Source organism: Vanellus vanellus (genome assembly GCF_965231255.1).
Source record: "Vanellus vanellus genome assembly, chromosome: 16".
Classification (NCBI taxonomy): domain Eukaryota; kingdom Metazoa; phylum Chordata; class Aves; order Charadriiformes; family Charadriidae; genus Vanellus; species Vanellus vanellus.
This window is the reverse complement of record NC_138921.1, coordinates 10,345,857-10,372,631: the sequence shown is the minus strand read 5'-3', so window position 1 is coordinate 10,372,631 and position 26,775 is coordinate 10,345,857. Positions and strand designations below refer to the sequence as shown.

At 37.2% G+C, this 26,775-nt stretch overlaps 1 protein-coding gene across 4 annotated transcripts in view; it reads left to right on the top strand.

Moving 5' to 3' along the window:
* The first annotated feature begins 11,792 nt into the window (after positions 1–11,792).
* Positions 11,793–26,775, top strand: part of SFSWAP (splicing factor SWAP) — a 53,203-nt gene continuing 38,220 nt past the window's right edge. The window contains exons 1-7 of one of the 4 annotated variants that reach the window (XM_082491507.1): positions 11,793–12,156; positions 14,617–14,786; positions 15,328–15,465; positions 18,591–18,676; positions 22,763–22,988; positions 23,446–23,561; positions 24,484–24,619. In XM_082491507.1, coding sequence (XP_082347633.1) covers positions 11,897–12,156; positions 14,617–14,786; positions 15,328–15,465; positions 18,591–18,676; positions 22,763–22,988; positions 23,446–23,561; positions 24,484–24,619 — 1,132 coding nt within the window. In that variant the 5' untranslated portion in view covers positions 11,793–11,896. Of the gene's footprint in view, positions 12,157–13,277; positions 14,787–15,327; positions 15,466–18,590; positions 18,677–22,762; positions 22,989–23,445; positions 23,562–24,483; positions 24,620–26,775 lie in introns of those variants that run through there. The other 3 variants (XM_082491508.1, XM_082491506.1, XM_082491505.1) reach the window with 3 other exon arrangements.

Sequence of the window (26,775 nt, the reverse complement as noted above, 5' to 3'; positions counted from 1 at the left end):
CTTTTCTTAAAGTCAGCCAAAAGGAGTATCATGGAGTTTATTTTCCCTTTAGCCTGGAGTGGGGCATTGGCACACAGTAGAGGCTCACAGGATATTCAGGCAATTTTGCCAACGGGTGCTTTTCAAAGGCTCCTAACAGCAAGAATGGATGACTCTCACAGCAAAACATATTACCATTTTCAGACACCACTGCCAAATTCTAAGTTGTGCTTCTTCCAAAACCTAGGGGTATTGCTACACAAAAAAGTTTTAAATATAAAAAAAGTTGCCAAAACATGTCCCATGCCGCTATCTAAACCACTTTTCTGGTAACAAAGATTCAGGCTGAAAATTTATGCAGGAGAGGAAAATTTCATGCCCAACACTTAAAGCTTGATATGTTACAGTTTTTGAAGCTGAAAATTATTTTTCAGGATAAATTTTTAGGCAGCCTTAAAAGAGCTACAAGGCCAATTTAACACTCTTTTTGTTGTTTGGAATTTTGGCCAGATCTGAAGTTTATACTCATATTGATTCAGGATTCTCTCAGCAATACCTCAATAACATCAGAGATTTTTACCTAAGGAAGGAGCCAGGTAAAAATGCCAAAATAATTGCATAGAAAACAATTAAACTCCACACTGCAGTCTCACACTAAGTAGTCACACTTTGCTGGTTCAATACACTGAATCTTTTTGGAATTTTATTTTTATTTATTGTGAGTCAGCTTTGTTAAATTTCAGTAAGATATGCTCTTACGGGTAGGTTGTACTGGATTTATAGTCGAAGACCACAAAGACCAGCAAAGGAAAGATGTATTTTAAGACTTTGTGCGTGTGTGTGTCAATAAACTATTTATAAAGAAAGTCTAAGATCAGATGCAAGGTGGAACTGATGTTGGAGGGGGGATGCAAAGATTATCATTTCCTGTGTCTTGTGAGATGATCAGGTCTCAAAGAAAGAATAAACTTAGCGGATTTCAAAAAAGTGGTTAGAGAAGGTTATCACACACGAGAAAGGCACAGAGTGGAGTCATTTCTGGCATTACATTTCTGGCAGTCTGAATTTTAAGACTCATAATAGAAAATAGTCTTCCTTTGGGATAAGAAAACCTATTTTTTTGCTGCGGATAAACCTTTGAAAAACACTAATAAAATTACCAATAAAAACAACAAAGAAGTGAACTTTGAGGAAGTTACATCAAGAACAGATTGTTGTAGGGAGAAAGGAAAGTGCTTCTTCACTAGCCTGCCATGACAGAAGCATCCCAGAAGAAAGTCAGCCTTAAATAATCCTGCTCAGAGTATGCATTTGGGAGAGGTTTGTGTGGTCAGATCCTGTTTAATGGCAAAACTCTGTCCAGTGGTTTCTTAGATAAAGTATTTCTGCAGCCAACTATCCATTTGAGAACACAATGGTATTTGCTTCTTGCATTTCTGAAACACTGTGTTAGACCTTCTTAAGCTTCATATTGCAGTAACAGTGCCCATGGAAAACAAGGAAAACAACACTGAAGTGCTACAATTGAGTGTTTCTGACAAGCTTGAAAATCTGAGTTTCTCTTAATAAGAACTGTTTCTTTTTCCAAACAAACCAGCAGCAACTCGGTAGGAACAAGAGAGTCACCTATAGATTTTTTGTAGTTGTGAGGACTAACACTGCAAACAAAGCATTCCATTCCTAGAACACATTCCAAAACCACATTGACATTTTGCAGATACAATTAGGCCAATAATTAATTAATGTAGCATGATCCAGAAACAAATCTTATAAAGACAGCAGGTTGTCAGAAGTCACCCAGATAATAAGCAACTGAAAAAGCAAGAAGTGTCTGTGCCCTGGTGCAGTACAAAGATGATCCCATTCCGTCTCTGTTAAATCATGTAGCTTTTTCGAGCACAGTAAATGTGGGTTCCTTCAGCTTTGCTAACAAGACACTAGGTCTGACAGCATTAAGGTCTTTTTCCAGTGTGAGTTCACTGATTTCTGAGCTCAAAATGCAGATTTTCCCTTTGGAGGAATTCTAGGATTTCTCTAAGCCTCATGTCCTCTTTACAGAAATTGATATAAACTTATGTTTCAGACATCTACTCTGCTGTCAAAGTTCTCCCACAAAGGCTTTCAAAGCTTTTTAGTCAGCCTCTGTGTTTTAAAAGAACATATTTTCTAAGTCTTCATCTTAATGTTTGCATCTTGCTTAAAGTTTGCATCTAATAGTTCTGTGCTGTGCCTGGTTCATGCCTCTAACTTTCAGTTCAATGATCAAGACCGTCTGTTGTTCATTTAACTCAAACTCAGTCTGTTCCCTAGTCCCCCCACTCAAACAGAAGTTCAATGATCAATTTTAACAAGTCAAACACAGGCAATTATTAATACAGTGTAATCCCTGACAGCCTTCCTCCAGCACTCCTTGTCAAGGCCCTTGAAATCTGCTTTCAGATTTTGAGGCAAGACCAAAACTTCAAGGAAGCTTCATTCTGCTGTTGCTAGCAAGGCAGTCACACCCTCATGTATGTGCAGGTACACACCCATACATGCTATTTAAAATTAACAGCTTTTCATTGATCCACTTCTTTGGCAGAAGAGTACAAATGTGATTCATTTAGCTGTATTATTGTCTGTCTTGTTCAATGAAATACCACCAGTCTTTTGAAGACTGTCATCTCATCTGCTGGCAAGCATGAGTTCCCAGGAGATGCAACAGGGAAAGTGTAACAAACTGCACTGAAAAGATGGAAAAAAAATAGGATCCTTCACCAGTGGCAGCTTCCTGCATGACATGTAATTTAAGAAGCCCTGATAATAAAGAGCAACACAACCCAAGACAAAATGCTGGAGAACAAGTGGAATGGTGGATACAGTGGAAAACTTAAAAATTAACAAAATCCACATTTTAGTTTTACAGCTGCATAGTTCCCACTATCTGTTCATCACTGCCTGCATCCCTAAAGCAGAGACAGACCCTCTTGAAATTATTGGGATCATGTATTCCTCCCACTGAGTACATGTCAGTGGAAGAGATATATGGATTCACAGAATCATTCAGATTAGAAGGGACCTCAGGAGGTCATCAGTCCAACCTTCTGTTCGAAGCAGAGTTGCTATGAAGTCAGACCAGGTTACTCAAGACTTAAGCCAAATCCTTGGGCTGGGTATTGTATGTATTTCAAATATTTTTATGTGAAGATACTCCCTCTTCCAGAAACTGTATTTATGGAAACTGCACGAAGTGAAACTCGAAGAAATCAACTTGTCTGTAAAGTGGCCTGGAAAATAAGAAGTTTTCTATGAAATACCAAACCTGATCCTCAGGGAGGAGTTAATTACTCCAGGTTTTAGGGATCATTGTGTGTGGCTGATTCTATTTTTCCTTGCTTTTATCATTAGGACAAAGATATAAAGTAGTTTCACAATAAAGTGTGTTATGTACATAATTAACATTCTCATTTCAGTTTGCATGTTATTGTTGTCCATCCTAACTTGAGTTCCCATTACCAAAATATTGCTGCTTACGCCATAAATTAGATCTCTAAGACATTAATTCTATTTCCCAAGACATATCAAACACCTATGTGATGTTATTGCTTTATTTTCCTTTGAAACATGAACCAGCTGCCTGATCCAATATTTCAAACCCTGAAGTTCTTAAACAGAAGCCACCAAGGTATTGAACGTAAATTACTTCTACTGGAAGGAACTTCAGGAATGACTGACTGCTGAGCAGCATTTATTTCTTTTCCCTGATAACTCATTTAGGTGTGCTCTCCTTCAGTCTGACACCTATTTAACATGATTAAGATATGACCAAAATTGTGTAGATCAGAACAGAAGCAATGATAATATCAAGTTTTTCTGCCTCAGGTCCATAGCAGTAGAAACCCTTGGGTTTACTGAAGGAGTTAACACAAAGTGATCTTTAACACATGCGTTGCTTGTGAAGTTTTTCTTTGACATGTCAGATTATTCAAGAACTACAGTGCCAGTATAATCAAGTTATTCTGAGATATGATTCAAAGTCTTCAGCACGAGTGTACTCCCATACAAAATGTGAATGAATAAAGATACAGGATTGCAAACAGTAGCAAGCCAGGAAGAAAACAGTACTAAAAGTCTCATCCTGCAACTGGACAATCCTACACAGGCACACAGACATGCCTGAGCAGCTGTACTGGTACACAGAGCATTTTGGCTGCCTAGAGGCAGATACTAGGCCAAGATCTCCATCTCTGAAGGTCTCCTCTATTATAAAGCCTACAAAACCAGGAAAAACATCAGAAGTCTTGGATTGCTTGTACACTGAGACTTCAACTTATCATGCTGATCATTACTGTTTTCTTAATGCACGTGCTCTCCTTTTATGTCAAAACTGCACGCAGTATGGAGATGGCAAATATGCCTTGCCCGTGTGTCTCTGCTAATCATTAACTTACACAGAACTATGAAGTTTCAATGAACAGTGGCACTGAGGGTTTTTTTAATTTTAGATTCCAGTCTTAGATACTGCCATCATGTGAACATTAACAATTTATACCCAGCAGGTCAATCACGAAGGTAAAACAAGTCCGCTAGCTTCCCATATTCCTCACTTGATCCCAGCCAAAGTGTGAATGGGAAAGACAAGAATTTTGCCAGGGATGATGGCAAATTGCATCAGAGAAAAAACACATGAAGAAAGTGGCAAATTACATATGGCTTTATAATGACTGATTTGAAGGCACAGTGTAGCACACTCTGAAAGCACCAGCTGCTGAGTATGAAACACTTGACACTGCTGAGACATTTGGAAGCCAAACGTCAAACACTGAAACAGAAACTTAAGGATTTTTCATCCAAGAAAATTTGAAGCCTTAGAGGGAAGAATTAACTGGATTTTATTACTCAGACTGGCAATATCAATAGGAAGGCACTTCAGCCTTCTTATTTGGCATCTCTTTGAATTACACAGCCTTAAAAAAGACTTTGTTGCTGGAGGTCTTTGCATGATAGTCAACTTCAAGATGCAGAGAGCCATAAGCAACCACATGCAGTCTATTGTTCCACTGTGCCATCTGGCACTGTGTTGATGTGTCTATCAGTGACTGCTTTCACACTCCTGACAAGCTATTACTCAGCTACATGACTGATAGGTCAATTGTAGTCTGCTTTGATTTGTAAGCTGTCTACCCAAAAGTTACCATTTTTTAAAGAAATGCTTATTTCAAGAAGCATTTTTCAAATTATTTAGACTTACAATTTTTGCTGCAGTAAGATATACCGAAAAAGCATACATGAAATATCAGTCACAGTAGTTGCTTATTAAGGACCTCACACAAACAAACTTTCACTCCTAAATCCATATGATTACATCATTTCATGCACACTATCAAGGTCTTGATAGCAACATTTCTGCCTACAGGCTTGTTAGGCAAACTGTCCATGTGCCGGTTGTTCTTGCAGTCCAGGCAGACTGCATCAGCAATTCTGAATGTAAACCTTCCGGAAGACAACTTCTCTCCTCTTCATCCACACACAAAGGTGCAGACATGTTGATTTGTATCTGATAACAATCAACATTACAGCTCAACCTAGTCAACTTTAAGTTAATTTTCCATCACACCTAAGCAAATAATAATTGTATTCATGGCTCACATCCTACAATACGGACTGAACGTTCTGCTTTCCATTATGGATAACAAAACCCCCAGTGACATGAATGGCAGTCTAGAAAGCAGATGACTGGCTGGACAGATGGATTAATAGACTTAAGAAAATTGCTATTTGTTAACATTCACAAGAATTAGAAAGTAATTGTGAGGCAAACAACAAGTAAAAAATCAAAACTAAAAGATAGTAAAGCAAACTCCAATCTCTTCACAGACAGTATGCCAACAAAGTGGGGGAAAAATATTTGGTAGTTTATGTTATCTTTTTACACATTCCCGTGTCTCTTCTTGTGGATTAAAGGAACCAATGAACTAAGTTTATTGACATTCAACTACCAGCATTAAAAACAAAACAAGATCACCACCGAGTATAGCCACTGCCATGGGAGGCTTAAGAGTTCCTCTGATGTCTCCTACCTATGAAACTTTCCAGCATGTTATCTTGAAAGACTAATCTTTGGTAAAATATTTAAAAACTAGGCGCAAACAAAATGGAAATCTTAAAAAAAGTATTCTGTAGAATAGAAGATCACAGAACATTAGAGAAGCTAAAAAACAATGCAAACTGCTGCTGCTCCACATTTTTCCTCTAGGAATGAGTAGTAGTCTACCCAGCCCAAATCTTTAGTAATTATTTCCACACAGGAGTGCAGTATTGATTTCTCTAAAGCACACAGAGGGCCAGGAGTGCTTTAGCATCATTTAAGAGAGAAGCCTCAGAAAAGAAGTGGCTGCTGAAGAACGTTTACTTCATTTGCAAAAAAAAACCCCCGAATTATTAGAGCCATGAAGTTTGCAAGTAAGCCTTTCCCTAACTGCTACATTAATTTTATCATGTAAAATGAAAGCCATTAATAATTTGTATTTCCTTGTTGTTATTAGTAATAAATATGGCCTCACAATCCATTACAGCTAATGGATCTGTCTTGGGTTCTTTAAGCATGCTGCTATTACAAATAAATAACCGTGGCTTTAATATAAGGTTACACAAGGGCAGACTTTGACCTTTTGATATCTGTATATTCCCAATGATGTAACGTACAAAAAAAAAAAGCATTTATTTCTTTGTGTATCACGCAGGGTTCTCTTCAAGCAGCAGATCAATGATCATCAAGGTTTAGCTAGGAATGCTATCACACTGTTAGACAAATGGTACTGCTCATAGGAAAAATAAGTTTATTTTCTGCATGCAGTAAGCCTGCTCAGCTACGACCTTCTCTCTTTTGCAGAGAGGATTCCTCTTAATGGTTAAGAGAAAATTAAATACAATTGGCTGGACTGTAACACAGGGTTGGCTGTTTTGCTGCATGAAGAATTTAGTGTAAAACCTCCCTGCCATAAGACAGATACACTATCAACTTTGAAGGTTGCTCAAAAACACATCAGTGCTCTCTACAAAGTAGCAGTTCATTTTGATTACTTTACCTGCAAGACAGAACATTACTTAAAAAACCAAAACAATTTAAGTTACTGTCCAGTGATACTATGCTTTTCAAACAAAACAACACATTCCTTATAGAACTTGTGTCATGGGTTTCCACAGTAACAACAAAAGCAAATCTATGATGAAAGCTGAATGCAAAGAATTTGGTTAATTATAAACTGATTATATTTTAAGACTATTTAGTTTTCTCTACAAATCTTTTCTACAATAACAGAAATAGCTTGTTGCACACCTTAACTGAAAATGTCTCTCACACCAGCACTTTTTTGGGGAAAAACTGTACAAAACCACATCTACTGCTGTAAGAGAATTCAAGAGCAAACCCAACATTGATTGTTAGTGCTACTCATAAGCTTTAATTTACCCTTTTCAAGCACACAGTAATAAAACGCCTTATAAAATACAACAGTGAAGATGGTTTTGAATAAAGAAAAGAGAAAGCAAAGGGAAGGGGAAAGGGACAGGCTTTGTGTACTGTTTTCTGTTTAAGTGCATCTTTGCTTCTTACAACCAGCCTCAAGAAAGGGGTCCTCTGGCCTAAAGGCAGTGACCAAATAAATTAGTTATAGAAATTGGCAGGCTGTGAAATACACACATGCACAAAACCCCAAAACAAAAGAAAAAACCCTACCAAAGGATACATAGCATATCTGTATAACATGCCAGAATAAGAAAAGTGGTCAATAGATAAAAACACTGTGCTAAGAAGAATGAGGGGGGTTTACTTCATTTTTTTAAGAGGCAGAAGTAAATAGAATCTTTATACAATTCATACAAGAGGTAAGTCACTCTCTGGATATAAAGTGAGCAACTAAGCTATAAATTACAGCAAGCTTATAATTAAAAAGAGCTGGAAATCCTTAACCACTACTCTGCACCCAGTCATTAATGCAGCCAGTTACATACTGCAGTCATTAACATACCCATAAATTGTTTACCTAGCTACTGTTATACAGCAGTTCTGTATTTAAAATGTGATTCTGATTCAATTGGATTGGAATTACCGTATGTTTTATATGTGGATGCTACAGTAATGGCAGAAGTAACAATAAAATCTGCTCAAAAAGTCATGATAATTTAGAGAATATCTTCTTTAAGAGAATAATTATGTACAATTTCAGTGTTCAAGGAAAACTCACAGGTTCTGCGCAACCTTCCCTAAAGAACACGGCAGTTCTTTTGTTACAAGAAACCACTGAGATAGAATTAAGAAATCTGACAGCAGCACAGGTTCATGCCAAGTTCCATAATGAACAAATTATGACCAAGAAAAAAAAAGCCTTAGATATTGCCTCCAGCCTGACTAAGCAGAGCATTTTCTACAAAAATAACAAGCCTACTTCAATAGTTTGAGAGTGCCAATGTCATGATTAATATAGTGATACGCAAGCTTTCTATTTTTACTATAAAAAAAACATTGTGCTCCTGTTGATGCACAAAATCCTTTATGGTAGCTCCCTCATATACAGTTTTGTTCCCTTATGACCAATACAGAAGACTACAAACCAGTTCTTTGAAAGTATACCAAATCCCATTCCCAAATTATAGCTTCTTAATTACTGAAAAATTGCATGTGTTTCTGTATGGAACTGCTTACCTATCCTGTGCTTTCTTTTCTGCAGGGTTTCTAAGTCCGGAGCTTCAGATTTCATATCTTCCACGTGCTTGGAATAACATTTGATGCGTTCTTTTGGTATGCTGAAAATTCCTTTATATTGCTGAAATGTGATATAAATGGTATTTTTCTTTAGAATCAGCACAACACACTTTTCTTTCAAAACTACTTCAGAACTAAAAAATAATGTGTTATTATATACTTTTAGATAAAGATGAATTGCATAACAATCCTAGATGACTATACTTCCATTAAGATAGAGGAGAAAAGACTAGTATCAGCCTAGAAAAGAAAGACTTGTTTTTACTTGCTTTATTCCTGCTTTCCTACCTATAGAAAAATGAATATAGAAAAAGTGAGAGGGAGAGAGAATAATTTTGTAAATTTTTCCTCTTACAGCTAGCTTGTCTTCATCACAGCCAGGACAGCTGGGACTAACCAAGGATCCAAATGAACTAATATATGCATGCACCATGTAAAGACTTTAAAACAGAAGCCTATAGTAATTTCAGAGTATTTTTTCTTATTAGTCGGTATGAAAGTTGGATGTGTCTTTAAATGTTGTAAAAAAGCATACTCTGTATTATGATTAGCAACAAGTTTCCTTCCCGATAATGACATAATGGAAAAAGTTTACTGTTTTTACACATACCGGGAAAAAAGGAAGGGATTGGTGCTTTTTTATGACAATGCAAATTCATAATGCACTATGACATGCTTCCTTAAATACATTAAAGATCCCCGTATGTAGTCTGCTCATGTTCCAACTTCTTCTCCTCGGGTACTCAATGATTTGAAAAAAACTTTTGTGCTGTAGTCCTGTTCTTCCAGAAACCTCTCTTAATCTGTTTACAGGCTAATTACATGTGAAAAAATAGCCTATAACATCACATGCTGTAATAAACAGCAAGATGCTGCCCCAGGCCTCAGGTTTCATTTTGTCCCCTTTCTCAAAAATAGACGTAGTTCCCCCTTTCCATTTCTTTACATTATTTTCAAACCACCAAACTAACACAAATTAGTTTTTGAAGTCTTATCCCCTCCTGTTCTTAATAATTCAGAGGGGACATAATCAACACCTGGTGTTTTATTGTTCCTGGGTGTTCTGGTCGCCTCTTGGTTCTTCTACAAATGGCTTAGCTGGCTGGAAAATTGCTGTTTGTTCACCTTTATCCATTTCACCATTAAAGAGACCATTAAAATACTCCCTCCATCTTTCTGTAAATGCATTCTTTGTAACTAAGATTTCCACTTTTGTCCTTTATCTGACTCATGCACAGGTCACGTCCTTGTCTCAAATGCTGATATCCCACTAAAATGGTCTGAAGTCACTTCAACTGCACAGAGTCATTTTTGTGCCATACTATCTTTTTGCGGAATCATTTGCGCTACCAGAAAACTTATGGAAGTCACAAAATCCTTGCCACATATCAATGTTCAATTGTTTTCTTATACTTCCCATCCAAAACTGTTTTTTTTTTTTTCCCCTCATGTTCTTTCTGTTGTTTTCTCCTGCTCTTTTCTTTACTCCAAATGTTTCCCAGCTGGTATAAAATTGCTACACAATGTTCAAGCATGTTCCTACCTGTCTCCTTGGCACTCAGGTCTGTATTTTGTTTCTCAAAGGCAAGTGTTACACTTAGAACTTCTCTCTTCATTAAAACAACTCAGTCATTATTTTTATAAAATGGTTAAGATACGTCTGAAGTTTCCACCTTTAGCAGATCTGTTCACTGATAGCTTTGAAGTATCAGATAATTACTGGTAACTTCCACATATTCATTGTGAAGGATAAAAATGTTAACTTTTGTAGATTTTTAACCATCTTTTCTAGGGCATGGAATGGCAGGTAGAACTGTATATGCATCACAATTACCTAAAAGCAGCATTACAAAGTTTATCCAGATTTTGTAGGTCACTTTGAAAGACACTGTGGAAACTCCATGTATTGTCTTCAGTTTAATACCTCTAGATTAATAAAGAGGCATCCAAGAAAGTTTCTAGATTCCTCCTTCAGCAGGTTTACATGGTCGCAGGTATTTCTAAACACTGACACAAGCTATCCATCTCTTTCCAGTGCTTGTGCATTGCTTTTCTCACAGTTTTACACATTTTATCCCTTTGTGCACAGTGATGCCCGTGAGTTGTTCACACAGGAAAGCCCCAGCAGCCCGGCCTGTATTCACGGGCACCCATCTCCTAACGAAGGCTGTGGATTAACTCCCACTGTGAATGGCAAAACACGATGTGCTTCATTACAAGATTTTATTGTAACATATGCAACCCCACCCAACATGTTTCTTCATGCTTCTTTAAGAGTGATGAAAATAATAATGCCGAGGTAAACAATATTAAGAATTTCAGCCCGGATTACACAATTTTAGCAAAAATAGCCTGGTTTTTTTTGTTCTTTTTTTTTTTTTTTTTTTTTTTAAGTCCTCCTCAGCGCCACAGCCTGTCTCCTTCCCGCCTTGGCTCCCAGGCCCTCTTTCCCCCCTGAACTTCCCATGCGCAGCCTGAGGTGAACCCCGCTGTCTGCTACCCCTTCCCACAACTCTGCCCCTTGAGAAAGCCGCCCACCCCGCCACAGGATTCCACCGAGCCCTAAAACCCCTCAGTCTTCCATTTCCTTTGGCCGATGGTCCTCAGCGGGGTGACACCGGGAGACGCGGCTCCCTGCCCCGTGCAGAGCCTCCGCCACCTCCCTCCTTCTCTTTTTAAACTCTGTGCACACATTTCAGTCGAGATATGCCACAAAAACGCCTAGCCCGCGGGTGGCCGCAGGAAGCCAGCGACCCCGCTGCGGCGGGCCGAGCGCCTCACAGGGGCGGGTGGGCCGGGCCGAGGCGGGCCGCACCGCCCGCTCCCGTGGTTCCGCACTTTCGTCACGGCCGCGGTGTCACGGTTCCCTCCTGGCCGCTGGCCCTTGTCACCAGTCTGCCATGCTGTCCCGCCGAGAGCACAAACCCTCACCCCACCGCATTTTTCTTCGATTTTTACCTACCCAAACCAACCGCGAATCTGCCGGTGGCCGGAAGCCAGCCTAGCCTCTGCTCTGCCAGCGGAAGCGGAAGCGTCGCCATTTTGTTTCGGGTGATGGCGACTGTGGTGCTCTGGAGCTGGGGAGTTTAGTGCGGGCCCGGCCTTCTGGGGGACTCGCTTCTCGGACAGTCGTTGTTACTGCGAGTTGCCTCCTCCTCGCTGCATCCCCTGGTGATGTACGGAGGGGTCGGAGGTTCTCGACGGACTGCAGAAGAAGCAGGCCCGCCGCCCCTAATGTTGTTGTCTGGTGGGGGAGCGGTTCCCGGGCCCCCCGGAGGAGGTGGAGGAGGAGGTGGAGGTGGGAATAGCCGTGTGGAGCTGCTGGTGTTCGGCTATGCCTGCAAGCTGTTTCGAGATGATGAGAAGGCTCAGTACCAGGAGCAGGGGCGACACCTTATTCCTTGGATGGGAGACCCCAAGATCATGATCGATAGGTCGGTGTAACACAACCCCCAGACTCTGCTGCGAGATCTCCTGTTATAGCCTCTTTCTGTTCCCCCCCTTATGCTGTGGGCAAGTGAGGGCGGGGGGTGAGCAAAAGGCTCACTCTGGCAGACGTGTGGGGATCTTCTTCACTGGCAGAGTTGGAGGGCAGCTCCTCCTGGTAGAGTGTGTTGAGTGCTGGTTTTGTAACGCTGCAGGGCCGTTTCCCTGGCAGCGGGAACTTGGGGTTCCCCGCTCTGACAGTGTTGGGAGGTTCCCCTCTTTCTGACAGTCAGTGTGCATTGAGTCCTTCTGCTCCACTTGGTAGGGTAGGTTTACAGGGTGGAGTGGAGAGTGGGAATGATCTGTTCCTTTTCAATGCAAACCAATTATCTTTTCTCACTTGGAAACCAAGGGAGCTTTATTGCATGGGAATACTTATTAGGCACTTTGTATGTTCTCTAAGCAAGAAAGGTGCAGTGTGGGAATGGAAAGGTATTTATCCACATTAGGGGAAATGTGGTTTTCTTATTTCTCCTATGTAATCTGGCTGCAGGCTGTTGCTGGGATAACCCAAATGCAATTTTTGGCGTAGTTATGTTTTTCTTGTGCCATGTTTCACTGTATTAGGCAGAATCGCTTTGATTTTGGGTGCTTGCTTTTCAGATTTTATGTCAGAGGTGGCTTTTTTGGTTGTTTTCGAGTAGGTACAGGTTCAATGCCAGAGAGAGTAATAGAATCTGCTTTGATTTTTCTCTGGTCTCTAGGTAGTTTCAGCAGTACAGGATCGGATTTAGAAATAAATTTATCCAGAATTAGTTTTCTGAATATTTTCCTGGAGAGAGGGAAAGTGGGAGGTCAGGTTGGGTATATTTGAGTGGAGCACTGAAAGTACAATTTAAGAGTTGTGGCAGACCCTAAAAACCTCAGTGGGAAAGATGGAAGGATTTTGGTTTGAAAAGGATCACATGACATACTATAGATATTTGTTCCCTCAGTTTCCTCATTGATTTGGTGCTATACATGATTTTTCTTGTTTTGATTTAGCAACTGTATTTGGCTTGGAAAAAGGTCAGTAACGGAAGGTCTTTTCATTTCCTTCCATAAGACTAGAGAAAAAAGAAGTGCCCTTGCGCTATTTTGGGGTTTATGCCATTAATGATTTTTATGATTGAAATTAATTTGTTAAATTGGAAAAAATACAAAGATATGAAAAAACAACCGTAAAAGTTTATAGCTGTGTTTAATTTCTCACTTACATGAGAATAGAATTGTTACGATGTGTACTTCTAATCCAGATCACTGTCGTGACAGATTTCGTTAGCAGGTAGAGGCCATTTTTGTGGTCCTGTGCAACAATAACCCAATTTACAGTCACTACAGAAATTGTTGGGAGCAAAAACTAAGTATGTGCATGTATTTGGAGAAATCCAGGTAACATACATTTGTAAGTTAAGGTAGCTTGCATTTACTAATCTTATAAACTCCTTTGGAAACTTAGAGTCTTTCTATCTCCAGCAGCAGGAAGTCTTCATTTTCACCTTTTTGAGAAAGGCACATTGCTATGAGAAGATGTGGGTTGAAGTTTGCCTGTGGACAGAGCTTGATTAACCTGACCTACGTGTTTCATTAACTTTTTGCTATAAGAATATTTACTTTCTTTGTTTTTGGTCTAGCAAGTTGGCACAAGTCAAGAGTTGTGTGTGGGAAGACACCTCAGCGGAGTCGAGTTTACTGTCACTTTACTTTTCAATCAGTTTCTCTTACTGGTGCATAAACATTATCCCAATGCAGTGCTTTTCCTGCAAATAAAATTGTTTCTGCTTAGTAGAAAGGAACTGTACGTCATTGATCTTTGCAGTTTTTACGGTGAACCTCCTTAAATTGCATGTATATGTTACTGTTCCTATGTATGTGTGTCTCTCTATCACATAACCCAGAACTTATTTCCTCAGCCAAATGGCTAGGGGCCGAGCCTAGCCATGATTTTACCTCCAATGGACGCAAGTTTCTATGGTGAAGATATCTCCTGAGAGTTCGGGACTAGCAGAAAGAAGCGAGGAAATTTCGACCGTTTGGTTCTTACGGATAGGTATTTATGTATTCGGGTTTGTGTGAATGTAAGCTATTTGACTTTCCAGAAAAACGTATTTTGCAAGTGACATTGATTGGTTGGTTGAAGCACGTACGGTAAGAGCTGTTAAGGAAATGGATCCCAATTAAACTATTAAAGGATACCTTTGCCTTTAATTGTAATAATTTATTAGTTTCTCTGAGAGGAATTTAGACTATTAAACAAATTTTCAATAGTTGGTGACAAATGATTAGCGAGATTAAACGTAACTTCTAAAAGGAAATACACTTTAACATTTAAGTATATTTTTTTTTCATTTTTAATGGGTAAGTATTTAAGTAGTCGCATAAACTCAAGCCCTAAGTTCTTTGCATTGACCAGTTGTTTCATCTTGCAGGTACGATGGGCGTGGTCACCTACATGACCTTTCTGAATACGATGCTGAATATTCCACGTGGAACAGAGATTATCAGTTGTCTGAGGAGGAAGCTAGAATAGAAGCCCTCTGTGATGAAGAGAGGTATTTAGCCTTGCATACGGACTTGCTTGAGGAGGAGGCGAGGCAAGGTATTGCTCAAGGAAACTTCCTGAGTTTAGCACATGTTTAAATAAATAATTATTAAATTAAATTTACTCCTAATTTTATACTCTCTTTTTCTGATATTATCTTGACAGTACCCAGTGGATTTGAAAAACGGGAGTCTTTGCGCGTGTGAGAGGACCTCAGGATAGTTTAAATATAGATCCACACAGAAATTGCCCAGATTCTGAGGGCAGACTGGGATTTCATACCCAAAAAAACCCCAAAATAAACACATTCTGCGTCTTTTTTTAGTGCTGAATAAATTAAATTCTGTGCTCTTGTATACATAATTACATTAGAATGTTTTAACCCACAGGCTTTATCTCTTCAGGAAGAAATAAATGGTCAGCATATGTATATGCTGCATTTTTCTATTCAATTTTTAATGAAAGTTAAAATGATTAGGTGAAAACTTCTCATTTAAAAACTAAAGTAAGAAATATTACACTTTTTTTTTAATTTTTATTTTTAAGAATTTAGCTTCTAAATATGTTCTAATGATGGGTAATTGCATTTTTGTTCAAGAGGAGGAATATAAAAGACTGAGTGAAGCTTTGGCAGAAGATGGTACCTATAATGCAGTGGGATTCCGTTACGGGAGTGATTATTATGACCCTTCAGAACCCACTGAGGAGGAGGAGCATCAGCCTGCAAAACAAAGAGGTAAGGGGTAAAAATAGCAAGGGTTAATGAGAGGAAGAACATATCACCTCTGTGTCTCTCTCACTTGCAGCTGAAGGTTGAAAATGTGTGTTTCATTAAAATGCATGTGAAAAAATCTCAAAACATTTCAGCAAAATCTTTATGGAAATATGCTAGTGTGTTTTCGCAAACTTCACTCTTGATGTGCTTAACTTTCTTCCTGCTACAGCACAGTCAATACTACAGTAGTCAGGATAGGAGATTTCATGCTGCTCTCTTGTAGATTCTTACTCAGGAAGAAACTAGTAATTCATCACACGGCTGTCTGTTACTACTGTGTTTCTTGGTCAAAAGGGAGAAGTTCATTACAAACAAACAGAATAGTAATTAACCAGAATACATATTTTTTTAAGTTTAGATTTTGTCGTCTTAATAATTATAAACCAGTCTGTCTTCAACACAGTGCATCCCTTTCCATGATCTTAAAAAATGCAGAGTTAAGGTTCTCACATTCCCATCTTTAATTATGATAACTTTGCATTTTTAACATGAAGTCTTAAGTAGGCTTTCAAGAGTTACTGAGCTATATCTTAGTAAAGTTAGGAATGTTTAATTAGCAATTGGGCTGTCTAACTACATATTGGTGGGTTACTGTGGTGTGAGATGTGCTTTTTTTACCAAGATGTGTGCTATAATGCGGGATCATTTTAGACGCTAAATGGTTTTTGGTATTTTTTGCTGATGTGTGTGGAATGTTGTATCAGGGCAGTGTCTGTGGTGCTTGAATTCTACCAAGGGTTTCTCCTGTACTCTTCAGTATTGATCCTGAACTGCATTGTCTTTTCTGGGCTTTATTCCATTTGTTTATTCCTATTTGTCTAGTAGATTACATAACCAAATAGTTTCTAAGTTCTCTTTACATACAGTTTTTGAGTGTTTCTTGTCATGGGGGTGTTTTTCATGTTGTGGGTGTCTGTGTATATATGGGGATAAGCCTACTGAAAAATTTGGGGTGATAGAAATGAACATGTTTGTATTTTGGCTCCTTTAGCTGTCTCTAGTTCGTAGAGATTAAAAAGGTGCATGCCCCCTCTATATTGGCCACTAAAAAGAGAATCTGCTGAACCTCGTAGTCTGTCCGTATTGTAGGAGGCCTATGCAAAACTGTGAAAACATGCCATAATGTCTGCCTTTGATCAAGTGTGTAAGGAATAAATAAAAATTCCGGTTTCATTTGGTAAAAGCTGTTGTGAATTCAAGTTGTGTCTGGATTGCTCTACATTATTTTCCTTTCCTAGAATGATGAGATATCTAGAATAATGTATTTCACTCTTAATGGAGTCATATTTTTAGGAATAACATTAAAATGTGATCACTTAGTCATTGGCAGAGAGGATGAAACTACCCAGTCTTTCTACAAGTTAATACTTTGTTAATTGATCTCTGATGCAGCGTGGAAGTGTCATGCTAGGCTGTTACAAAATCTTGCGGTGTAATGTGAGATTTCTCAGTGCTGCTGACGAGGAGATCCTTATAGCAGGTCATTAGAACATTATCTCAGTTGTGAGCTTTCTTACAAAATTCTTTGTCTTCTAGAAAATTTTTAGTCATGATGGAAAACAAAGCGTCATTTTCTAGTAATACTGCATAGTACTTAGAGTAAAAAGTACTTGGGATAAAAGTGAGAAACATTGGTATTACGTTTTGCTGTAGCTGGACTGTATAAACTTTTAATAGAGTGCTATATGGTAACAATTTCCAATAACACAGGACTATAAATTCTTAAAATTATTTTTTTATAAATCATAATAGAGTAAAATCAAATATTGGAAGATGCAGATAACAGTAGTATCAATTACAGGCTGTAGTTCTGTGAACACTTAAAGTGTTAGCCAAAGCTGCTGGCAAAAGAAACTGTCTTATTCTGCTTTGTCTGCTGCTTTTTCCTCCTTTCCTTGTTGCTAAAATTTCTGTGTGCCTTTGTGGAGTTAAACTATTAGACTTCATTTAAAAAAACAAACAAACAAACAAAAAAAACCCAACAAAACAACCCACCAGACAGCAACAAAAATGTTAACTCCCTTTTTGCATGGGTAAGAGCTTGTATGCAGTAATTGCTGTGACATCTCATGCATGATTAGGCTGTTCTGCTGTCTGTGTCCATAGTTCCCATACTCGGGTTTTCATGCAGTTTGTGCTATCTAATTTGTCAGGATAAAAATGGAATACATTTTCTCTTAAAGCTAGTAGGTAATACTAAAAGTTACTTTAAAAAGTAAACTTTCCACTTCAATTATAAAAATTTGTAAAGCAGAATATTTTCAGAAGAACGTTTCTGGTATAGCTCATAACACAATGTAATACAAATTGGCCTTTATAAAATAATAACTATTTTAGATGAGTAGTTCATGTAATAAATCTGTTAAATATTTGGATATGTTAAACTTGGTATGAAAGGAACCATACCAGCTTTAGACTGAACTCACAGATGAATGGCAACGTTTATTTTAATCAGTTATTAAGGCAACTACTGGCTTATGTCTGTAGATGATGAAAGTGGATTTTAGCCTCCCTATTGCATTCCTGTACAACTTTCATTAGGGTTAGGAAGCTGATGAAAGTACTTAGGTTTGTTTGGATAGGCTGAAATGGTTGATTAACAGGGAGCTGAATTCGGATAGACCAGATGTGTGGGTCTTAACAGCTTTAGTGATATTGGATATCTGTGATATTTTAATCATTGTTAGGAAAGGATTCACCCAGTGCATTTAAAATGCTTCCCCTTAATTTTGCATGGGTTTTCTTGTAAAAACAAAACGGAATAGTCATGAAAATGGATGTTTTCTATTTGATTTGATACGTGTTTGTCTTCAGCACTGTAGTCAGGGCTAAGGTTTATAGGGGTTTATTCTTCCTAAGACCTCTATTAAGATATAATTTATGCAATCTTAAATAAACTACACATAACCCCAGGGAGAGAGACTGTATTTAAGTATCTTCAGTGCAAATGCTGGTTATAGTTTCATTTGAGAAATTCCTTGATTGCACATCCTTTTAGATATACTTTATTTTAATAATTTTTTGTTAACGTTTGGATACTTTGACATGTTTTGTCCTGTAGTATTTTATTCTGTCATTTCTTGTAGAAACAGCTCAGACAGAAAATGTAGAAGAAAACGAAGAACCTTTTGTTGCCCCTCCGGGACTGAACGTACCTTCTGATGTGGAACTGGTATGTGTGTACATTTAATGCAACCTACATTTCTGTCAATTTTCAAAGAGTTTATGGTGCTTTACTGATTTTTTTTTTTTTTTTCCCCATTAACTTTAGTGTGGTACATTTTAAATTACTCTAAAATAGTAGCTTAATTTTAAATGTTTTTTCTTGAGTTCGATCAACTCTCCTGAATCTTCTTTTTCACACTGAAATTACTGCAGTGCTTATGCTAAGTGCATTTAGTATCCCTTGTGATATTATTTTAGATAATGCAGAAGAAAGGCAGTTGTTCTTGGAATGGATACTTACTGAGATGTTGAGATTGACATTCCAAATGTAAAAGACCATTAAACTAAAAGATTGCTTCTGTTCGAGATTTTTTTCTGGATTCTTTTTACTTGAGTCCCAGTCTGAAGAGGGTAGGAAGTGATCAAATAAAAAGGCTGTGTTTAATACTAGCCTATTTAAGGAGAAAAGCAATAGTTTATTTCTAGCAAGTTCTGAAATAACTTGCAAGTATTAGCATATAGAAGCGCTTTCCTTCAGTGATGTTACCAGAATTTGCTACATAGTAAACTGTAAATTTAATTGCAACTTGTGTATTTTTCCTGAAGGCAGCTGAACAGTTGTAACCATGAGAACTTCCAATTTATTTAAAATTTCATAAAAGATACTGGGAAGTCAGATAATATTCTCTCCTATACCATGGTCATGAAAGCGTTAATTTATATTTGGGTTGCCTTCTCAACTTGATAACATTAGCCAGTAAAGATTAAAAGTACTCTGTTAGAATGACTGATAGTGAACACAGGGTATTTGTGTAAGAATGTTTTTCTGATTCATTAGCTTTTAATTGAAAATTTTTATCCTGTTCTGTTTTTTATATGAAATAAGAGCTATTTAACAAAGCTAATGTGCAAATTGTTCTAATTTTACTTCCTCTTCTTTACAATCTTATAATATATTTCGTTAGTGAAGTTTATAAAACCTACTTCTGAGTTCGGAGTAGACTTTTATACGTTACTGCTTTTACATTATGAGTTATACTTTAGTCTTAGAATAAGAATGTTGAGTTCTCATTGCGATGCTGCTTATTTAGCATTTGGATGCTGATTCCAAAAAGTTAACTGCCAGTGAGAGAATGTTAGCTGTTTTAGGTAGCTGCTTTGCTTGAATTTTGTTCTGAAACTTAAAATATATATTTACGTGTAAATTGCAGAATGCAGTGTGGGGCTTACTGAAGTAATTTCTCAGTCAGCTATTGAACTTTATTATGTTCAAATGAGCAGAAAGCAAATGTGGGTATATTTGGTTTTGATTTAAAAAAAAACCCAAAATGTCTAGACAGCAGCTCTGAAAACAATGTATACTTGACCTTGCATTAGGAATTGTCAGAATTTTTTTTCTAAGCCTTGATTATTTGTTGTTGTTGTTGTTGTTCTAGTGAAGTCAATCAGTTTTACCATTGAATGTATTTATTCTGTATTTTTAATTCGGTTGCCGTGAAGGATAGAAGCCTGGTAAATTATTGGTGGGGTTTTACAGGCATGTTTAAAAAATACTTCTTGCTCTACCCTATCCTCATTTAAAAAAAAAAAAAAAAAAACAAAAGAGGGAGAGAGAAATACATCATAAATTCCATTACCATTATGTTGATTCTCAAGTGATTGGAAAAGGTGTACAGATACATTGGTGGTTCTTGGTAATGACAGAGTGGTGTTCTAGGTCTCTCCTGAGTTTACTGCTAATTAACATTCTAGTTAAAAGGCATGGCACTTGCTGATGGTCAAGGCGGGAGGAGGACACTTGTAAACTTTGAATCATTTGGGGGAGAAAAATGTAGTGCTTGGAAATAAAATAAAATCTGACAGTCGGCTTGCAAACTTAGAGACTTTGTTCACAATCTGCAAGGTGCAGTTCAATAAAAGCAGACATAAAATAGTTCCTGTAATACAGAACAATCCAAAGTGCAAATATTAAATGAAGACTAAGTAGTTAGGCAGCACTACTGCAAAAAAGATCCGGAGACTGTAGTGAGCTGTTGAATGTTGAGCGTATGGCAACTCCAACTGCAGCAGTAATGTCATTCTGCCACTTAAAATAGAAGGGTTGTGTCAAGGATCCAGGAGGTCTTCCATTGCTTATAACTGTTGACATCAGGGTTGTGGGCAAAGATGACTGTTCTTCACCAGTGCATTTTAAGAAGTGTGCAGATGCTATGGAAGTGGTCCATAAGAGGATATTATCAGTTAAACTTATGAGAAGAGAATGAAAATTACTTTGTTTTCTCCAGATGAGAATATTGAGAGGCAATATAAGGCATAAAATTATTTTTCAGGCTTACTGAAGATAGGAGAATATTTGCTTAACTTGCAGTAAGGGAGACTCACACATGAAAAACATTTCATTACAATACTAATTAAAGATTGGAACAGAATATCTGTCTAGATGATAGCACTTATGTCATTGGAGTATTTTTCAGAAGGGTTTTTTTCCTCTCCTCTGGCAAGTACTCTTACTTTCAGAAGTTTTAACAGTTCTCAGTATAAATGTTTAGTGTTATTATTAAATGTAATAGCAAACCAGAATGTCTATGATATCTGCATCTCTGTTTGCCATTTAATGTTTTTCACTTTGTAAAGTTACTAACATTTTGTAAATCAGTGGTGTTAGTAATCTTAGAAGTCAATTAAAAGCATATTAATATTCATAGTACCTGTTTTCTGGGGCTTATAGGGGTATCGGTTTCAAATTTAAGACCAGATAGTAATTTTGGATACAGTCTTTTCTGAGCATCCTTGCTAATTTGCGGTTTTGTTTATGAATCTCTTGGCCTTAAGTGTATTTTGTATTTCTGCGCAAGAACTGCAGAAATAGAGAAACTTGATATATGATTAAATAGTGAAACTGGCTATGCCCTAAATGTTATCCGTTGAGAACTTCATGGCCTCTAAATTAAATAATCTTCGTTAGTGTTTGAGGGACAAGTAAAACTTGAAACAACTAATTATTTTCCATATTGAACATGTTGTTCTAGTAAAGGATCCAGTCAGCTGAAAATAATTTCCAAAATATGCTGTTTGATCACATTCAGACTTTTTTCCCTAAATAGAGCACCGCTGTCTCATGTGCTTCCAATCTTTTGAAAAACATTTTCTGAGGTTTGCAACATACTTCTGTATCTGGACCAATAAAAATGCAAAGCTAAAATGAATCATTGATGTGACACTTCAGTCTTTATAGGCACATAGGGTATGTGTTTCTACAGTTTATTAAGCACAAGACAAATAGCTATCTGAGTATGAAATTAAAAACAGTGAATGATGAAGTTCATTCATTCTTCAACTATATTCTTGTTCTTTTCACTTCTTGGGTTTGTTATGGCAGTGCTCCTTACGTGGAATTTCGGGAGTGGAAATGCATGGATGCTGCTTAACTTTAGCAATAAAAGAAAAAAGAAAATTAATGAAGTGTTCAATGACTCTTTATGGGAATGTGACAGCATGTAGGAAGTACAGTTCTTATGTTGGTCTTGTTCCTTCCAAGCAAATGCGTAGTAACAAGCTTTTCTAGTTAGGGAACAATATTTACACATTCAGTGACAACAGAATAAAGAACAGCTGTTGGGAAGAAGACCATACATGTTGAGTCTTCAGAGCATCTTGAGGTATTGTGAAGTAGGGTCACTTAAGTTGACACTGCTGTGTCAAGAAACCCATCTGTCTTGTGCCAGCAGAAGTGTCTATATGGCTATGGAATGTACCTGGCTTAAAAGATTTTTTTTTTTTTTTTTTTGCTACACCATAGTTGACCAGGATTTGTTCCCCTTGAGTTTGGTTTACAATGGCAAAAATAGTTGTGCTGATAGAAGTAGAGGATCTTGTAAAGGAAATGAATGAGTAGCTTTGGAAGATTTGGATTCGTTTTTTTTCAGTGCTGATATGCTTTCACTAGTTGAAAGTGATTATGTAACTGACTTGCTAGAGAAAGCTGAGAAGGGCAGGGAACTACTACTGCTCCTTCTAATTCCCACTGGAGTTCTAACACACTTTACAAGGTTTTCATAAGAAACTACAAATACATGTTATTTTACTCCCACAGCCACCAACAGCAAAAATGCATGCCATTATAGAACGGACTGCAAACTTTGTCTGCAAGCAGGGAGCACAGTTTGAGATTATGCTGAAAGCCAAGCAAGCACGCAACTCCCAGTTTGACTTCTTGCGATTTGATCACTACCTCAATCCCTACTACAAATTCATTCAGAAGGCTATGAAAGAGGGACGATACGCTGCTCCTTCTGAAAATAAAGCGGACGAGAAAAAACGTAAGTTGTTGCTTGTCAAATGGGTGGCTTCAGGACGCGAATCATTGGAGCATCCACTGGTCTTTTTTGGTAAAATAGCTACATCTTATTGGTGCATTGCAATGGCAATACTGTTATCCTGCAACTGAGATTGACGTGATGATTCAAAATTTTGCTTAAATGGGAGGAGATTCTTAAAATAAAAGATTGTTTGGGGAAACTTTTGGATACAAGAGCTGCTATGATCTTGGAGCTTTTAGAAACACTTGTATAGCTCAAGTCCAACAGAAAGTTGGTCTGTGCACTTAGGTTTTACTGTTGTTGGTGGCTAGCAATATCTTCTTGTATCTATGCATTTGTGAATAGGCAGATTTCTGAAAATGGTGGTTTCTTAAGAACACATTCTTGTCCTGTACCATCTTTCCCAGTACAAATCCATAGCAAACCCAAATAAAATTCAGACATTGCTTTTATTTAGATTCGAGAGTCAAATCTGAGGAAGAAGATGATGATGATGACGATGATGATGGAAATTATTTGCATCCGAGTCTCTTTGCATCTAAAAAATGCAGTAGGCTTGAGGAGCTCATGAAGGTACTTGACTCAACTGAAATTACTTTCTACCTTGCAAAACATCTGATTCACGGGCACAAAAAATCTAATATGCAGGTGTTAAGATCTTTTGTTAACAAAGATTTTAATTTTTTTTTCCAGACTGTCTTAGTAATTTCAGTCTACATTGGTAAACTTTCAAGTTACCTTTTGCCTAGTACACAAATTGTCATTTTTCTGTTTGTAAGGAATTAAATTTCTATTTTTGATGCCCTGTGGTATTAAGGGCATCACTCAAGGATTTATCCCACAGAACCTGTATTGAAGCTGAAAAGATTAAGATATTTAATGCCTTCTGTATATAAGCAGAGAGGGAACATTTTCTTTTTAGATTTTAGTAGATAAAATATTGACATGAAGTAATAGTTTCAGTGAATAATATTTCAGTAGAATTAGTAAATGAAAATTTTGCTGGATGTTTTGGTTATTTTCATTTTCTGAGATTGATCAGTGATGAAATAATGGAATGACAGATGGTTGTACACATTTGAGGCTTTCAGAGGAATGGCAGTGGTGCTGTCTGCTATTTAGACAAGTCAGGTTCTGTGTCTTATCTCAGCCTGGGCAATAAATGAGGAAGAGTAATACCCCCCGTCCCCCCTTCCCTCTCTCCCTCCTTCCTTCCTCTTCCCCCCCTTCTTGTGTTTGGGTTTGTGGTTTTTTTTCGTGTCATGGATTTCTCTTCACATTAAATTACAGTATTTTTTAATTTTGTTTTACACAAATTGCCAAAAAGTAAGTTGATTCTGATGTGAGAGCTACAGAAACCATAACTTCAGCATTTGAACAGTATTATTGATGTCTATTAACTTAGATAAATTTGCTTTCCAAATTAGGTTGATGCTATCATGCTTTAAATGTGTACTTCAAATTTTATTCTTTTCTATTCTTAAAATTTTTTCAGCCGTTGAAGGTAGTAGACCCCGATCATCCACTTGCAGCACTGGTGCGCAAAGCGCAATCAGATAATAACTCATCTACACCACAGTCAACAGATGGGGCAGCTGTACAGACATCGCAAGCAGAATATTCTTCTGATTGTAAGTGCATTGTGATTAGGCAGCTGGTGGTGTGCCTTGATGAATTGTGTGTGGATGCTGATGCGAAGAAAATACGTTAGCTTCATACTTGATAATTTGTAACTGATATTTATTCTTTTTCAATCTCCTAAATTTTTGAAGGTGCAGTCTTCCACTGAGTATCTGTTGAATTGTTAGCTGCTTAGGAAAAATAGAACTGGGGTGGAGGGGGTGGGCAGGCAGGAGGCCAAGTCGCCAGTCTATGAGTATGGTTAGCACAGTACCCTTAATGTTTTGGGTTTTTATAACTTCTATCAGTTTTTAGTAATGAATACCTTCACTGTTGAACATAAAACTGTCCTATAAAGCAATTAATGAGATTCCCATTAAAAAAAGCTTACTATATTAAGCAAAATGCAGATGATAAATCTGCTTTGAACAGTTTTACTGGAGTGTCTAACACAAAGAAAAATCTGCAAAGGTAAAATCATGTAAGATCCCACTGAAGTGATAAAACCAGGTTTTAGTATAGTATTCTGTTCTAAAGTTGGAAGTAGTTTTACAGTAAATAAATAAGTTTTATTATACAGTCAATTCCTATAATTTTTCATGATTTTACCTTTTATTCTCTGCATTGGTCCAGTGTTCTATGTAGAAGATAAAATTTAGGAATACTCAAGATTCAAAGTTAAAAATTGATCTTTTACATTAAATTTCTCATTGCAGTATCTGAAAGGCAGTAGTAAATTTTAAGTTCCACAGCTCCAAGAGGCCCTTCTTTCTTCTATTTTATTTTTTTCTCAGAAGAATAACAAAAGCAATGATATATTTAAATTATAAGCGAGCACTGTGGAAAGTTGTGTGCTCAAGTGCTTTTTCCCATGCCTGATATTCAAATATCAAGACTTTCTCCTATCTCCAAATTATTATTAAATCTTTAATGTTATATTTTTCTTGAACCATTTCCGATAAATGGAAATACCATCCTGTATATAACCTCTTATAAGAATCAACTTTTCTATGAAATTTTTAGCAACATTATCTTAACTTCTCTGGATGTGTCTGGTTTCCATTATCTCTGAAGCTGCTTAACTAAAGCCTTATATAAAGCTCCTGCAAATTTTGTAAATTCTGATACTCAAAAAGGTGAAGTCAAACTTAATTCGATTTATGTGCCTTTAATTCTTTTCAGCATTCTGAAAGTCTTTGATACCTTAAATATAGAAATGTAACTTATCCTTTCATTTCTGGACTTACATTTGATACTGCTGAGATATAAGATATCTTTTGCAGCCTTCACTACAGTAGGGTTTCATGATGATATAAATTTGTAGGTAATGAGTAGTTTTACTTCAAAGTGGTGATGGAGTTCCTGTTTTTTTAGTAATGCTGTTGCAAATAAGTATCACTATGATTTAAGTTGATTTTGATGCATTATAGGTTCAGAACTCCCCAAATGATTACATGTGTTGTCAGAGTCTATTACATGGAGAGGAATATGCATGGAAGTAATTTTTATTTAAAACTGTACCGTAAGAGAATCTTAATAAAACTGAAACAAGATTTCTGTGAACAAATTGAAAATTACTGGCTATTTCAAGAAAGACTACAATAAGAATAAGTATCTCTATAGAATAACGCTCGTCAGTTTTCTGATTGCTTTCATGTCAGGCTTGAATCTGAATGTCTATGATGCAAACTGGGAGATGATAATTTAGTAGCAATACAAGTGGCGTTTGCAACTCCTCTCCCTGTCTTTAAAACTTAACATATCTTTATTCTGCTTTCCTTATAGATAACCTATTCTTTGAAGAAAGTAAATACTGCCACACAGGGATGTTTATGAAACTCTTAGGAGGATATTTCATTGTAATTTAATGCGTTGATTAAACTTTGCCTCCAGAAATGTAAACTCTTACTGTAAATCCTTTGAAATATTTTACCCGAATACTTCCTGTTTATACGTCTTTCTGCAGAAAATCTTTAGCTTTGCAGGAAGTAACTGCCATTTAAAGAGTTAATCTAATTAAAGCATTATAAAATGTTGTCATTAAAGGAAACAAGCAAGCCATAAGCCTTTGCACTCTCAAGAAATATTTATTTAGAGTCAGAGAAGCCTCTAGTGTGGAAAACTTGATCAAATTGGTTGTTCATTGTATTGGTGTTAAATTGCAAAG